This window comes from Podarcis cretensis (assembly GCF_951804945.1).
Source record: "Podarcis cretensis genome assembly, chromosome: 6".
NCBI lineage: Eukaryota > Metazoa > Chordata > Lepidosauria > Squamata > Lacertidae > Podarcis > Podarcis cretensis.
Window position 1 is genome coordinate 20,006,988 of NC_137175.1, and position 14,468 is coordinate 20,021,455.

Sequence of the window (14,468 nt, forward strand, 5' to 3'; positions counted from 1 at the left end):
TGATGGCAAACTTGGATTTACCTGAAGGGCTGGCATGCAGAAGATGGAGCAGATCTGTGTTTTCTCACTTCAGAGGGCGGGGAACTAGGCTGGAAATAGGAGGGAAGCTTAGCATCAAGAGAAGCTTCCCAACAGTAAGAGCTGTTTGACAGTAGAAGAGGCTGCTTGGGGAGGTGGTCTCTCCTCTTTCATTGGATGGACTGAAGCAGAGACTTGGTGGGCATCTGCCAGGGATGCTGCCATTGCATGTGTGCTACAGATCCTGTGCTGAAAAGGGAGTTGGACCAATGACCTCAGATTCCATGGATGCTTGTGGGGAGTGGCATGTCATAGCTTACATTTAGTGCTTGTAAAAGCATAGGTGTTTTTGTGTACAAGTTGCATATGATAGAGGTGGTAGTGAATAGATGCAGCAGTGGCAGGTAAGTAGTTTTTCTTGTGCTTTGGGAGTTGGTCACAGAAGTGATTTATTGTCTCGAGAGGGGGAAGTCACTATGTCACCCTTTTTGTATCTGTCAAAATAGCATTTACACATACTTAAAATTGATCTGAATGTCTCACGAATGTCTTTTCTTCTCTCTCCCCTCCTCCCTTTCTCTTTTAAAGTTGCAGGAATCATTACTGCTGATTTTGCCTCTGGTCTAGTGCACTGGGGAGCAGATACCTGGGGATCTGTCGATCTGCCAATAGTTGGAAAGGTTTGTCTTTTTATTTTGGGAAATAATAAACTTCAATAATCTTCAGGCAGTAATAGAACAAAACACTATCGCTTAAGTAGGCAGAATTTGAGTGCAGAGCTTGAGAATCCTGAGCTTCACCTTTTCAGAATTATCCACTGTAGTCATTGTATCTAAACGATTATTTGGCTGTTGGGAATATGCTTTGGGCTTGCACACTCCCTCCAACTCTCTCTCTTTCACACTTCTCAGTTTGCGGTAACCATGGTTGGCCAGATTCAGATTTCATGGCAAACTTTAGTTAACTGCAAACCAGGGAAGAAGGGAATCCAGTCACGCAAAGGGAGGAGGAACCCCGTGAGCCCAAAACACATTCCTAAAGTCTGGGTTTGGAATCTGTATCTGGCCAAAGTTGCAGGACCTCATGCTTTCAAACGTCTTAAAGCGTAATGTTCAAATTGTCATGTGCCAACGTAAATCAAAACAACTTACTCAGATGTGCATTGTTTTGGAATAAGATTACAGGAGCACATGCAGAATGTCTTCTGACTGGTTTGGGACTTTTTAGTGTTATTGAAAAATGTTGCTATTGAGATCTGCAGTACACAGCTTGTGCTTTCTCCCCCACCCCTAAGCTACCAATCTGCTTTTGGTACTAACACTTCATCCTCACTTCACTCTTTGCTGTCGTAATGCTGACTTATGCAAGTGTCCTCTCTGTTGATCAGACTAATGAAAGACGGCATTTGCTTTCTCCTTCCCTGCTCCCCACTTTATCCCATCTTAATAAGCTTGGTGTACTTAACAGCAAAAAGGACATGTAACCCTAGGTTAAAATGGTCCTAGGTTGAGCGAGCCAGGATATATTGAATAGCCATCCCTGTGACATGCCCTATTGCTAACTTTGAGATTACAGTGTGTGTGGTGCTAAGCCAGCTCCTAGTCGCTTGCATGGTGATCACACTGTACCTATAAATACAGACACTAACATTTGAATACAGGCCAGTAACAGTTCTTAAGAGTTATCTGTAACCTGCGAGTCCCTGATTTCAAATCTCACCTCTGCCATGAGTTCACTGCGCGTTTGGCATTAAAATAGCCAGCAGAAATTGCACCTTAACACTGTACTGTATCCCTGCTGGAGGAGCACACTCTACCCTGGGTTTAATCTGGGACTCAGAGTTTGGGAAAGTAAGAAAGCTTTATTACAGGAAATGCATTCTTGACAGGAAAGATGCTAAGTTCTGTCTATCTCAGGTGGAGAGGCCTTGAGTCATTCTTGCTGTTGTATTGCAACAGGTGAAACACAAAAGAGGTCTCCTCTACCAAGGTGAGGGTGAAGAAGCAAGTAGGAAATGAGATCAGCAACCTATGAATATGAATAACACTTGGGGGAAGGTCAGCACAAGCTAGGTCAGAAAGAGCAGTCTAGGAAGCTTGGAGGTTCCTCTCTATTCTTTCCTATGCAGACACATCAGCCTCTAGTTCAAGCTGTGTTGCATCCCAGCACTTCCAACGTAGCCTCAGGCAAGCCCACCATATTTCAGTATGGGGAGAGAATAACCTCTGTTCTCCTAACCCAAGTCACTGTGGCCTAGAACTTGAAAATAAACTAGTTGTCTGCTTGTGGAAAGAGAGAATTCTCTCCAGGTGACAGGCCAGGTTGGTAGGTCTCTTTTTGAGACCTAAATTAACTACGTATGTAATTTGTGGGCAGGGGTATCTAGTAAAAATTTGTGCAGGCTATGGACTTCAAAGACTGACAGACATCTCCCCCACCCTCTGTATTTACTTTTTAAGGCTTTTATCAGACCTTTCAGAGAACATCACATTGACCCAACAGCAATTACAAGACATGACTTCATAGAGACCAATGGAGATAACTGCATGTTGACGGTAGTTCCATTGGCAAACATGGCCTACAAACTGGTTTCTTTATCACCAGGTAAGTGACTATAAATCCATGAGTAAACTGGACTTGCAGCTTCCACGGTGTACAGTGAATAGGCCTTTGACCTCCAAAGAGACAGGCAGAATGAAGCTATTTATACGGGAACAGCTGAGAAGGCTGAATGTACCTGTGAGACAGACTGCCTTTCAGCCCCTGCAAGGACTCCGAAAGTGGTTTACAGCAGTTTTAATCTTTGTGGGTGGAGCAGTATAGTGTCAGAGCAAGAAATAATAGTTGCAGGTTAGTAAAGGAGTAGAGTGGCATGAGAACTAACTTGCCACCATTTCAAATATTTTTCTAGAATATTTAAACCGTAAGTTGCAAGGTTTATATCAACCTAGTCTTAACCTGATACTAGAAGATAGGAACCACTTCATCTAGTGTGTACTGTGGCAGAAGCAAAGGTAATCTGTAAGGTACACCCATGTTAAGAGATGCATCTGGTGAGTGAACCAAGCCAAAGTGGTGGCCCAAAGCATCCCTCTAGTTGCTAGCAAGTCTTACACTAGTAAAGGGAGAATGAGAAGGATAACTACCTTGAGATATTGTGATCGTTTCCACTTTGGAAGCAAAACAAAGCCTATTTGGAGCTAACCTGAGGATGTATCTTGTAATTAAACATCCAACATAATTCTTTTGTTTTATGAGTAGCTTAACATGGATGGAGAAAAGGGTGCTTCCAGAATGGGGCTTGATATTGTTAACGGGTTGATCAGTTAGCACAAATGGGTTGTGGGCAATAGTGTTTTGCTTTTGTTTTTAGTTTATTGGGGTTTCCCTGGGAAGCTTAACCCCAGATTAAATGGGGGTTGGAATATGGGCCGATACTCTGGCACCAGAGATGTTGTGCAGACACTGAAAAAATTGCATGCATTGGGAGCATCCATCCCACCATGAACCGCCCATCTGGAAGCACCCCAAGAAAATGTTTCTGGTGTAGTTAAGTAGAACTTAAGTGCCTATCAGTTTGATCTTGAAGGTCAGTTCATGCTTGGCATGGCAAATGTGCCCTGATGTTCACAGTGCCAAATGCCTCAAAGTGGGATGGGAAAACAATACAGTCTTGAGTGGTAAAAAACACATGTCCTTGTCAATAATTGGCTTGTTGAATCAGACAAAGTTCCCTCTGATGAAGCATTCTGGTGTTGTACAATGAACTGCTTAAATGTAACCAAAGTTTAGAAACAGTTCTGGGTTTTTTTGGCGGGGGGGTAGGGGGAGACCTATGTGTCTAGGCACCTTCTATTGCCAGCTTATTTCAGTGAGAGTCATGTAGATCCTGCTCCCCCTTTTCTCCCCCCTTTCTAGAAGCATTACACCAATCGTGCCCTTGGGAGTGTTACGTCTTTGCCCTGGCTATATTTGGAACCTTGACAAACCAGATTCACAAGTGGTCTCACACCTACTTTGGTCTTCCTCGCTGGGTTATCTTCCTGCAAGACTGGCATGTTATCCTGCCACGCAAACACCACCGGATCCATCACGTGTCTCCTCATGAAACTTATTTCTGTATTACTACAGGTAAATAGAAGTGAAGCTTCTCTTTCATTGATGAGCAGACTATAGGCTTATGGGTTCTATTTTTTCTGCTTTTTTTAAAAAAACAACTAAAACTGAAACCCACCAGCTGGCGCCAGGTGTAACATGTGAAAAAATGTTAAGAGTCAAAGAACAGGGCGAATGTGCTCAGCCCCCAGGTATTGGTGACCATTACTGGAATGCATTGCCTGTGCATCTGCCATCTGAAACTTCAGCTAGGGCAGCAACAGAGCTGCTGACTGGGACCAGTCAGTGGGGATATATCATACAACTTGCTATTCCAACACGAGCCTGCTTGTACATTAAGATCTCTTTCGAGTCGCCTCTTCTGGGTGTCGACACCATTTTGGAATGAGGCAGGCAGCGACTGCGGAGAGAACTGTCATTGCTGTGAGCGCCCCTTCTTCAAGGATGTTCACCTGCCATGGTGAGGAGGCACTTTTGCCCACTGGAAGTGCATATGCTCTCTGCATTCAAAACCCCCCCGGAGCCCAGCAAGAGCCACTGTAATGTAAACAGTGCTAAGCTAGATGGACCCAGTGGTTTGACTCAGTATATACATCAGCTTCGGGTTGCACCACATTGGGACTGTTCTTTTCCCAGGCTCTTTATTTCTGGTTGTTTTAACACTGCAATTCTATCCCATTTTTTAAAAAATTGTTATGTATGATCTGGTAAGCAACCCTGGAATATATTATATTGAAGTAAATACAGTGGTACCTCGGGATGCGAACGGGATCCGTTCCGGAGCCCCATTCGCATCCTGAACATAAGATGTGATAGCGCGTCTGCGCGGGTCGCGTTTTGCCGCTTCCGCGCATGCGTGTGACATCATTTTGACCGTCTGTGCATGCGCGAGCGGCGAAACCCGGAAGTAACATGCTCCGTTACTTCTGGGTTGCTGCGGAGCGCAACCCGAATGTGCTCAACCTGAAGCGTATTTATCCCGAGGTATGACTGTACAATGGTACCTCAAGTTACATATGCTTCAGGTTACATACGCTTCTGGTTAGAGACTCTGCTAAGCCAGAAATAGTGCTTCAGGTTAAGAACTTTGCTTCAGGATAAGAACAGAAATCGGGCTCCGGTGGCGCGGCAGCAGCAGGAGGCCCCATTAGCTAAAGTGGTGCTTCAGGTTAAGAACAGTTTCAGGCTAAGAACAGACCTCCTGAACGAATTAAATACTTAACCTGAGGTATCACTGTATATAAAAATGTTTGTGAGCAGAAAGTGCTTCTTTGAGTACACACAACTGTGGGGCTCATCTTTTCATCCAACGGTAGCTCTCTAGCGCCTTGCCTGGGTCTGGAGGGTCAACTTTTTAATGTGTGCAGGGAGCTGGTGCTGGAATGAGGGAGGATGCACAGAGCAGAGCGCTACCCATGAAAGTTTGGAATCCCTACATTTATTAAATCACATCTGTGTTGCAGTCCTAATTACTGTTCACAGCAATACTTTTACACATAAGACATTCATAATCTGGGACTTGCAAATCAAACGACGAAGGGTTTACCATTGGAGCCAACATTCCACCCCCCTGCCCATTCCTTTGAAAATTTTGACATGGAATAAATGGTATTGGGTATCATTGTTTCGACACTTGATATTCCTATGTTTGACAACAACACATGATTCCAGGGTTTATATCTGATAGCTAGCATTCAGTGATATTCAACACCTGATGTTCAATGGACTGTTATATTTGATGGCTTGTGGCATTTGGTATTTTGACAGCTAACACTCATTCCAGCCCAGTCTAAATTACTCTTAATTTTGTCATACTAAAATTTGTTTTGTGGCCAGGTTCCGATTTGAGATGTTGAGCTACTCCAGAGCTCTGTCCCCTCAACTAACTGCAAAGTTTATCTTTCCACATTTCCTGTCCTTCACTTTCCCTGCAAGGGGAGAGCAGCAGAGTGTATCAGTAACACCTCTTTCCCCTTGACACAGCTACCGCAATATGTTCCCAATTTTAAAGGGGATCAGTTGCTGCTTTTGCATCACCTCTTCAAAATTGGTCTTGGCATTCCAGTTTTCATTGGCGTGTAGCAACTAATTACAAATTCATGCTAGTTGAACAGGAGCTGTGTGTAAAAGTTGAATAACCTTGTTGGTGTATGGAAAACCTGTACTAAATCAAACTTGGTTGACAGTTTGCATGGTTTGAAAGTAGCCCTTAAAAATGTTGTTAATGAGACTTGTGTTGTGTTGAACACTTTTAGTTTCAAAAATAAAGCTCCCATATAGGCGAAAGCTTTAGAGTGCAATTGTTTATACACTTACCTGAAGCCAATCCTATTGAAGGTAATGGGATTGACATTAGTTGACCTGCTTCTACCTGAACCTCCATAAGATGGGGGTACACACTACTGTTGAATGACCCAAATAATCATTTGCCTTTCATTTTACTTTTTTATTAGACTATCTTAAAACAAATCAATTCAATTATCTACAACTGTACTTCTTCATTTACATCTGTATTCTCCCTTTCTATCGTTTTCCAGGCTGGCTCAACTACCCGCTTGAGAAAATCAGATTTTGGAGGTTCCTCGAGATTATCATTCAAGGACTGACCGGAGAAAAACCGAGAGCAGATGACATGAAATGGGCCCAGAAAATAAAATAAACTCTTGCCAGGCTTCTGCAGTCCTTATACTTGTTGCCAATATTTTTAAAAGAAAAAAGCCATCAGCCAAATTAAAGACTTGTAAAGAAATAATGGACTAAAGCACAATGCTTTTAAAAAGTGCTAACAGACTGCAGTTAAAGGACTCACTCTTCAAAATAATACTTGAAAATGCAAATGGCTAATTCCCATTTGTACGGAGCACCTTCTGTTAGCCACATCTGCTGATGTTGACCATTTTCGTCCTTGAGTCTCAAAAGCCATTAGTTGGAGAAGACAATGCACCATTTTCTAGTAAGATATGTCATTGGCACAGTAAAATGTGTTGTATCAACATGAATTACCACTTTGAAAACAGGGTTAAGACCAATGTGGAATAATGAAGATAAGCAGACGAGCACTGCGTTTTTAAGGAGCAGGTTCAAACTGCATGTAAAAAAAACAACAGCCAGAGGGGAAGGGAAGTTTATGAAATTGTCACCACTTCAATACATTTAATGTTTGGTACACCTTCCAGTTGCTTCATCTTGCTATCATGTCCAGTCTTAGTCTATGTGGTGTGCAACAGAACATTTGGGAGTCTCGTTCTGCTAGTGGATAAGGATCCTTATTGTTGTCTGTCTCCTGAAATAAACAAGTGTTTTTACTTCCTTGATATCTGAGCAGACTGTTGCTGTATAAGCCTGCAACTGACTTGGTAGCAACCTGGGAAGAAGAGCAGAACGTGTTCTGCGCAAGTGTCCAAACATAAAAGATGCTTGTGTTAGGTCGTTTAGTGTTCAGCAGTTGGGATTCCTTTCAGTATGATTCCTCTTCCAATAATCATTGTTCAAAGTAGCTCTAGGAAATTGGGCACATGATTTATATGTTAGAAAGGGATAGGTTAATGGTGTGTATTTTTTAAAGGTGCTTGCTCATTCATGTAAATATTATAAAGCCTTAATCTTTTTGGTGTAACATGGATTAATATTTTAATGTGGTCTGAATGTATATAATATATTTATAACAAAGCAGTTCGATTATACTAATTGCATTTGTTCAGTCTCCTTGCAATTTTTATTTTTGTTGTGGTTTGAGGGTGTGACCTCATCTCTAGCAGGCAAATACAAATCACAGAGCAATTTAATATATCATGCTGATACTGACAAAACCCATGAAGCTGTGAGTGGATTTCTTGATTTGTACAGAATACTGTTGAAAAGTCAGTGTTCTAGAAAATAAATCCATCAAGGTAGATCTGTGGAACTCTGTGCCTCTACAGAACAATTAGAAATGTAGATATTTGTGCTGCAGTGGGTTGATTTAAGTCAAGTTTCCCATTGAATTCTTATTTCTTAATATAAATCTGATGGCCAAACGCAGTTAACTTACAGATAAAATAGAGGTATTTGCTTATGGTTTCATTCTTATAACCAAGCCTTTCCATCACTTTGTGGCACTGTGTACATTTTTTGTGCTTTATTTTTATTTTACTTATACAGTGGTGCCTCGCAAGACGAAAAGAATCCGTTCCGCGGGTCTCTTCGTCTTGCGGTTTTTTCGTCTTGCGAAGCAAGCCCATTGACGGCTTAGCGGATTAGTGCTATTAGCGGCTTAGGGGCTTAGCGGATCAGCTGATTAGTGGCTTAGCGGATCAGCTGATAAGCGGCTTAGCGGATCAGCTGATAAGCGGCTTAGTGGATCAGCTGTTAAGCGGCTTAGAAAAAGGGGGGGAAAGGAAAAAAAACCCGCAGGAACTCGCAAGACATTTTCATCTTGCGAAGCAAGCCCATAGGAAATTTGTTTTGCGAAGCACCTCCAAAACGGAAAACCCTTTCGTCTAGCGGGTTTTCCGTCTTGCGAGGCATTCGTCTTGCGGGGCACCACTGTATCACCCTTTGGCCTTCAGGACTTCCCAGTTCTTATCAACCTCAGCCAACATGACGGATTGTCATGGCCATTGGGAGTTGCAGGCCAGTAGCATCTGGGACACTTTACCACTTCTGAACCATCTTGCTGTTATTAACAGGTTCCACGATATCTTTCGCTCTCTTTTTAGAAATGGTGTGACCTTCTAAATATTTGTCTATTGGGATCCTTTATGAACCACACTTTTAAGTTAGAAAATACCAAAGCAGTTCACAAAGCAAACTCCCTTCAACCTTAAAACAGTGAGTTCATAGAATCATAGAGTTGCAAGGGGCCACGAGGATCATCTAGTCCAACCCCCTACATTGCCCATTGTGGGACTCAAATCCACAACCCTGAGATTAAGAATCTCAGGCTCTACCAACTGAGCTATGTTAAAACAATACCATAGACTTTTAGATTTACAAAAACTGTCATAATAATCAACACACCTTCCAGGCAAATAAAACGACCCAACGAAAGGGAAAGCATTATTTACTATTGCCATCAGCTGATAATGCCAGACGGGTCTCTAAAATGACTGATCAAACAGCCCAGATTGGAATGATCTAACAACTTGGGAGTCGCTATGTCATTAAACTTCAGATGATAGACTTGGACAACAGCCTGAACTGGAATGGAGCCAGGGAAAGCTGCACTGGCAAATACAGTTGAAAAAATATGAATACACAAATAAAGCTGTATTCGACGGACAAAAGGATATATGATTTTTGACATGACTGAGAATTGTAGAGCCAGGGATGGAGAACTTTAAAGTGTTAGGATCGGGATGTGGAAAATATGAAAACAATGAGAGGAGGTAGGATTGAAGATTTGGAGATATGCTTCAGAGGTCCAGACTACGGGGAGCATGGAAAAATTAATAATTACAATTTGGACTACAATTTGGTCTTTTTAGTTTTTTTTTTTAAATCAGATTATGATGTGGATATATTGATTGGCTATCTTTATTGGAAAATCAATTAAAATGATTTGATAATAATAAAAAGATGGCTGATGGCTGTCAACACTTGCCCTGCATGTTCTGGACAGCTCAGGGATTGAAGTATCTGCTTCGCATGCAGAAGCAGGTAGGGCTGGGAGACCTCAACCTAAAATTGAGGAGAACCACTGTCAGTCAGTGACAGTGTAGACAGTACTGAGTTAAATGGACCAGTGGTCTGATTCAGTATAAAGCAGCTGTTGATGCTCAATTCCTGGATGGGTGTGTGACCATTATGGAATTGGAAGGTTTCCCGAGGCTCATCTGGTCCAACTTCCTGCCATGGAGGAATCTCAACTAAAGCATCCATGGCAGATGGCTTGGAAACCTCCAAGGAAGAAGAGTCCACCACCATCCAAGGGAGACAGTTCCACTGTTGAACAGTTCTTGCTGTCAGAAAGTTCTTTGTGATGTTAAATAGGAATCTCCATTCTGGTAACTTAGAAGCTGTTGAATGTTTGGGTCCTACCCTCCAGAGCAAGAGAAAAGAAACTTGCTCCATCTTCTAGGTGATTGCTCTTTAGATATTTGAAGATGCCAATCGTATCTCCTCTAAGTCTCTGCTTATTCGGGCTAAACATACCCGCCTGGGGATAAGCTGTGCCCTGTAGTCCATTAAAAGATAATAAACTGAACTACCTGTTTATAAGTCTCTGTCCATTTGCATATTTTTGTCAGAAGCATTTTTATTTATTAAATCCATAAACCACTTTTCACTACAAGGTGTAAGTCCCAAGGTGATTGTTAACAACAAAAGCAGGACAACAACAGAAAGGGAATACAGATAATATCAGGAAGCAGCAAAAATATAGAAAACCGAATGCAGATATAACTAGAGCTTCAAAAAGCCTGTGAGAACAGAAATGTTTTAATTAAGCAACAGAAACACATTGAAAATATAATCATCCATGCCTCCAGGGTGAGGGAATTCCAGAGTAAGGCAACTCCTAAGTCTGGAGGGCCAAAAGGTGATAAGGTTTCCCCCCCCCCCTTTTTTAAAAAACATGCAAAATGAATATGGTGCTACAAAGAGTTGTAAGGTCACGTTATAAGAATTTCACATCCCCACACAGAGTGGTACTTGCCAGTGGGACAAGGAGGGTCCCCTCCGCCAATCCTAGAACCTTGGCTGGCTGATACAAGGAAAGGCACCTTTTAGGTCCCAAGTTGATGAGGCTTTTCGTATGTCAAACACCTTAAATCGAGCCCTGTAGCATAGAAGCAAACAGTGATCCTACAAAGTAAGTGCAATGTGGCAAAGCATCAAAAGTCCCAGACGTGGACCCTGACAACAGCATTCTGCACCAGCTGCAGTTTCTGGGCTGTCTTCCAGGGTAGCCCCATGTAGACTACATTTCAGGACACAAGACAGGTGGTTCCTGTTGCATGCAAAAGTGGACAAGTTATCACGATTCACAGACAGCCATAACTTGGGAACCAGTTATGGACCTGAAAATAGGTTCTCCTTGCTGCTGCAGCCATGTGGACTTCTAGTGACAAGGATGGATCTGGGAGCAACCCCCCCCCCCCAAAAAAGACCCTATTCCTCCAACTCTATATAAGGAATAAAATACCTTACCACCATAATGAGAACATTCATTATAAATGTGGAAGTAGGCACAGTGGCGTAGCGTGGGTTGTCAGCACCCGGGGCAAGGCAAGTAATTTGCGCCCCCTAACCCTAACCCCCAGATGCTGCGCCTGGTGCGGCCAGCCCCCCCCTGCACCCCCACGCTACGCCACTGAGTAGGCACTCTTATTTTGTCAAAAGGAGAGTAGGAACGGTATTTGCAGTATCCCTTTTAGAAATCGTTTAATGAAAATCAGTTTGATTTATATCAAACTTGCTGTCTGGTTTTCATCCTCCAACTCTCTTTGGAGGGGATAAATGGCTTTTAAAGTGGATCGCTTTACTTGTTGGTCGTTTAACACAATCTCGTCATTCTTAACATCGGAGATCTGGGACTGCGGGCGGTACAGCTGCAACTTTGGCATCAGTCATGCTATAGATACATTTTGTCATTGTCTCTTACCGTTCCTTAGGTGAACAGGGACTCCTGCCGGCCATAGTTGGATATTGCAACGACTACATTAAAGGTTAAGTATCCAACTAGGTGCAAAAGGGTTTGGAAAGGGTAGGGTTTTCTCTTTCTCTTTGAATTCTTGTTTTTCTTCCTCCTCCTGCACGCACTCACTATATCATAAATGGCCTCATAAAGTCTCCTTAGTTTCATTGTTTTTATTTTTTGTTCATGTGTTTTTACAATTTATATATACATCATACAGTATCCATCATTTATCCCTTTTGCTCAGACTTACCATTCCATCTCTTCATGGCATTCTAGGTAGTCTCGTCGGCTGCATATGCTATTATTCCAATCTTTTTCATCTCAAATATTCCTTTATATAGTGCTATCTGCTGCTCAGAAGGTTATATTGACAGTTGTACCCTCTAAGATACTCTCCAAAACACTTCCACTCATCTCTTATCTGTGACTCATCCATATTTCTTAATTTCACAGTCATAGTTACTAATTCTGTGTATTCTATCGTTTTATTCTGCCAATTTTTTTTCCTGGGTACCTCTTTTTTTCTTTCCATTTTGTCGCATATACAACTCTAGCTGCGGCAGTCACGTATAAAAAGAGATTGCCTTTTTCGGCTCCTTAGTTCCAAAAATGGTTTGCAGTATAAATAATGTTTGAGAAATAGAGGCCCAATCATATCCAACTAAGTCACACTCAGAATGGAATCTCCCCCCACCCAAAAAAAGGGAGGAGGCGGGGGCGGGGGCGGAACAGAGCAGGTTCTTTAAAAATTGTTGTACCTAAGACATTTTGGTATTAAATTCCTTCAGGGCAAGACATCTTAGCAGCAGCTCGCAAGGATAAAACTGCTGCAATGTGCTCCTTTGCTGATATTTGCTGACTAATATGGCTAAAATTAAGTAATGGCTCTGATCCAAGTATAATTTTGTCAGGTACTACCCACAGTCTCTTTTGCTGCATTTAAGTAGCTGTGCAGCTTTTTGGATCATGCCCATGATGTGAAAAAAACATTTAATCAATTGATCTATGGGAGAAAGATTTAGCAAGGAGTCATGAATGTAGTGTGGGGGGGGGGAATAATTTCTGTGTGAAGTGTTTCTAAATTAACGCTGCCTTCAACACTTCCCACATTTGGGCATTTTAAACCGTTCACCTTCACTTTGGTCTGTCAATATTTTCATATACACCATTTTAGATACAGATCTTCCAGATGAAGATATTCATGCATATGTTTTCAAGGTGGAAATCATCAAGACGCTCTTACCTTGCAAGTGCTTGGCTCTACTATATGCATATCAAGGTGTGTGTTTAGGGTCAAGGTGTCAACGTGTGTAGGCCATGGAATCCTATTGCCTCTGGATTAGAGTTTAGGAAAACTAGGCAGAAAGAACTAGACTCTGAGCTCAGTGCATTGGCAAGTTTGCTTGTACAAAGCCCCTTTGGAACCAGCAGAGCAGTGCAACAGCACGCTTGTTTAAAGATGCTTGGCAAGGGATCTTCTCCTGGGATTGTGGCCTCCATCATCTTAGTTTACTGTCAGCGAAGTTGGAAAGAAAGGCCTGGGATCTTCTGTCCTTAACTACATACCTTTCCATAGGCTACATGCTAGTGCATGGGCAGAACACATGACTTGTATAGCAGGCTGCATTCCAGCCATGGAGAAGTCAGAGGTTTCTACACATTCATGTCTCCATTCAAGCAAGAAGCATTATCGCAGTCCAAGAACACATTCCAGCAAGGCAAAAGCGGTTGAAGGGGGCATGGAGCAGTGGCAGTGACAGGTGGAGCTTGGAGCAAGTCCTGAGGTCTGGATACAGAGGCCTGAATAATACACACATCAAGTTTTTAAAATGAACGGTGTGTTTCAAATTCAAGGAAATCGACTCCTTTGACAAATACAGAAACCTGAACAGTACACGCTTTGTGGCAGGTGAGGTTTAACTCTGAAGCAGTCACATTTTTCTCACTGTCTCACCATCACATCAAGCTTGACAGGCAATGGGGTTTAGTGGTTAGAGTAAATGTTGACTATAGACCAGGAATAGCACAGTTGCTTGTTTGATGAGCACTTAAATAACCAACAAGATATATTTGCATAGGTACAATCTATATCACTGGAGTAAATGGAAAGCCCTCTACAAAGTTTTAATTTGATTATATTGCCTGACTTGCACCTTTGATTTATTCTTAGGCAGTGGCTTGAGAGTGCAACTCAGTGCATACTGAACCTGGGAGTAAGTCTAATAATTGAATAAAGTGAATCCTATTTCTGAGTAAATATGCGTACAAGTCCACTATTAAACTCTCAATTTATCCAGGACTTGAGAAAGTTTGAGGCTGACTGTTTGGGGCCCTGACTGACTCCAGTTACAAAAGCTGAGGCTGCTAAACAGACCCTTGGGCTGGGGTGTTATTTAGGTGCATGTATGTTGTTGCTCTTATTCATTTTTTGCATCCATTTTAGATCTTATGATTTCATTGGAAATTGTTTAGCTAGGATATGGGTACTTTTTGCTGTTTTATTGTCTACGACAACATTTGTTATGTTTATAATTATGTAAGCCTCCTTGAGCTTGAACTATGGAAAGGTGGCATAGAAATAAAATGATGTACGTGTGTGGATAGAAAAAAGCTTTTCTCCCTCTCTCAGAAGACTAGAAATGAAGCTCAATGAAGATTCAGGAGAGAAACACAGCACATAGTGAAAACTATGAATTTTGCTCACACATTTGCTTTT

General features: G+C 42.1%; 1 protein-coding gene across 1 annotated transcript in view; it reads left to right on the forward strand.

Annotated features, from left to right (window-relative positions):
- The window catches only part of LOC307217854 (plasmanylethanolamine desaturase 1-like), a 32,953-nt gene extending 25,147 nt beyond the window's left edge, over window positions 1-7,806 (forward strand). Inside the window, exons 3-6 of the mRNA XM_079979822.1 lie at window positions 607-698; window positions 2,478-2,622; window positions 3,937-4,149; window positions 6,672-7,806. Coding sequence (XP_079835948.1) covers window positions 607-698; window positions 2,478-2,622; window positions 3,937-4,149; window positions 6,672-6,793 — 572 coding nt within the window. The 3' untranslated portion in view covers window positions 6,794-7,806. The remainder of the gene's footprint in view (window positions 1-606; window positions 699-2,477; window positions 2,623-3,936; window positions 4,150-6,671) is intronic.
- The last annotated feature ends 6,662 nt before the right edge of the window (window positions 7,807-14,468 follow it).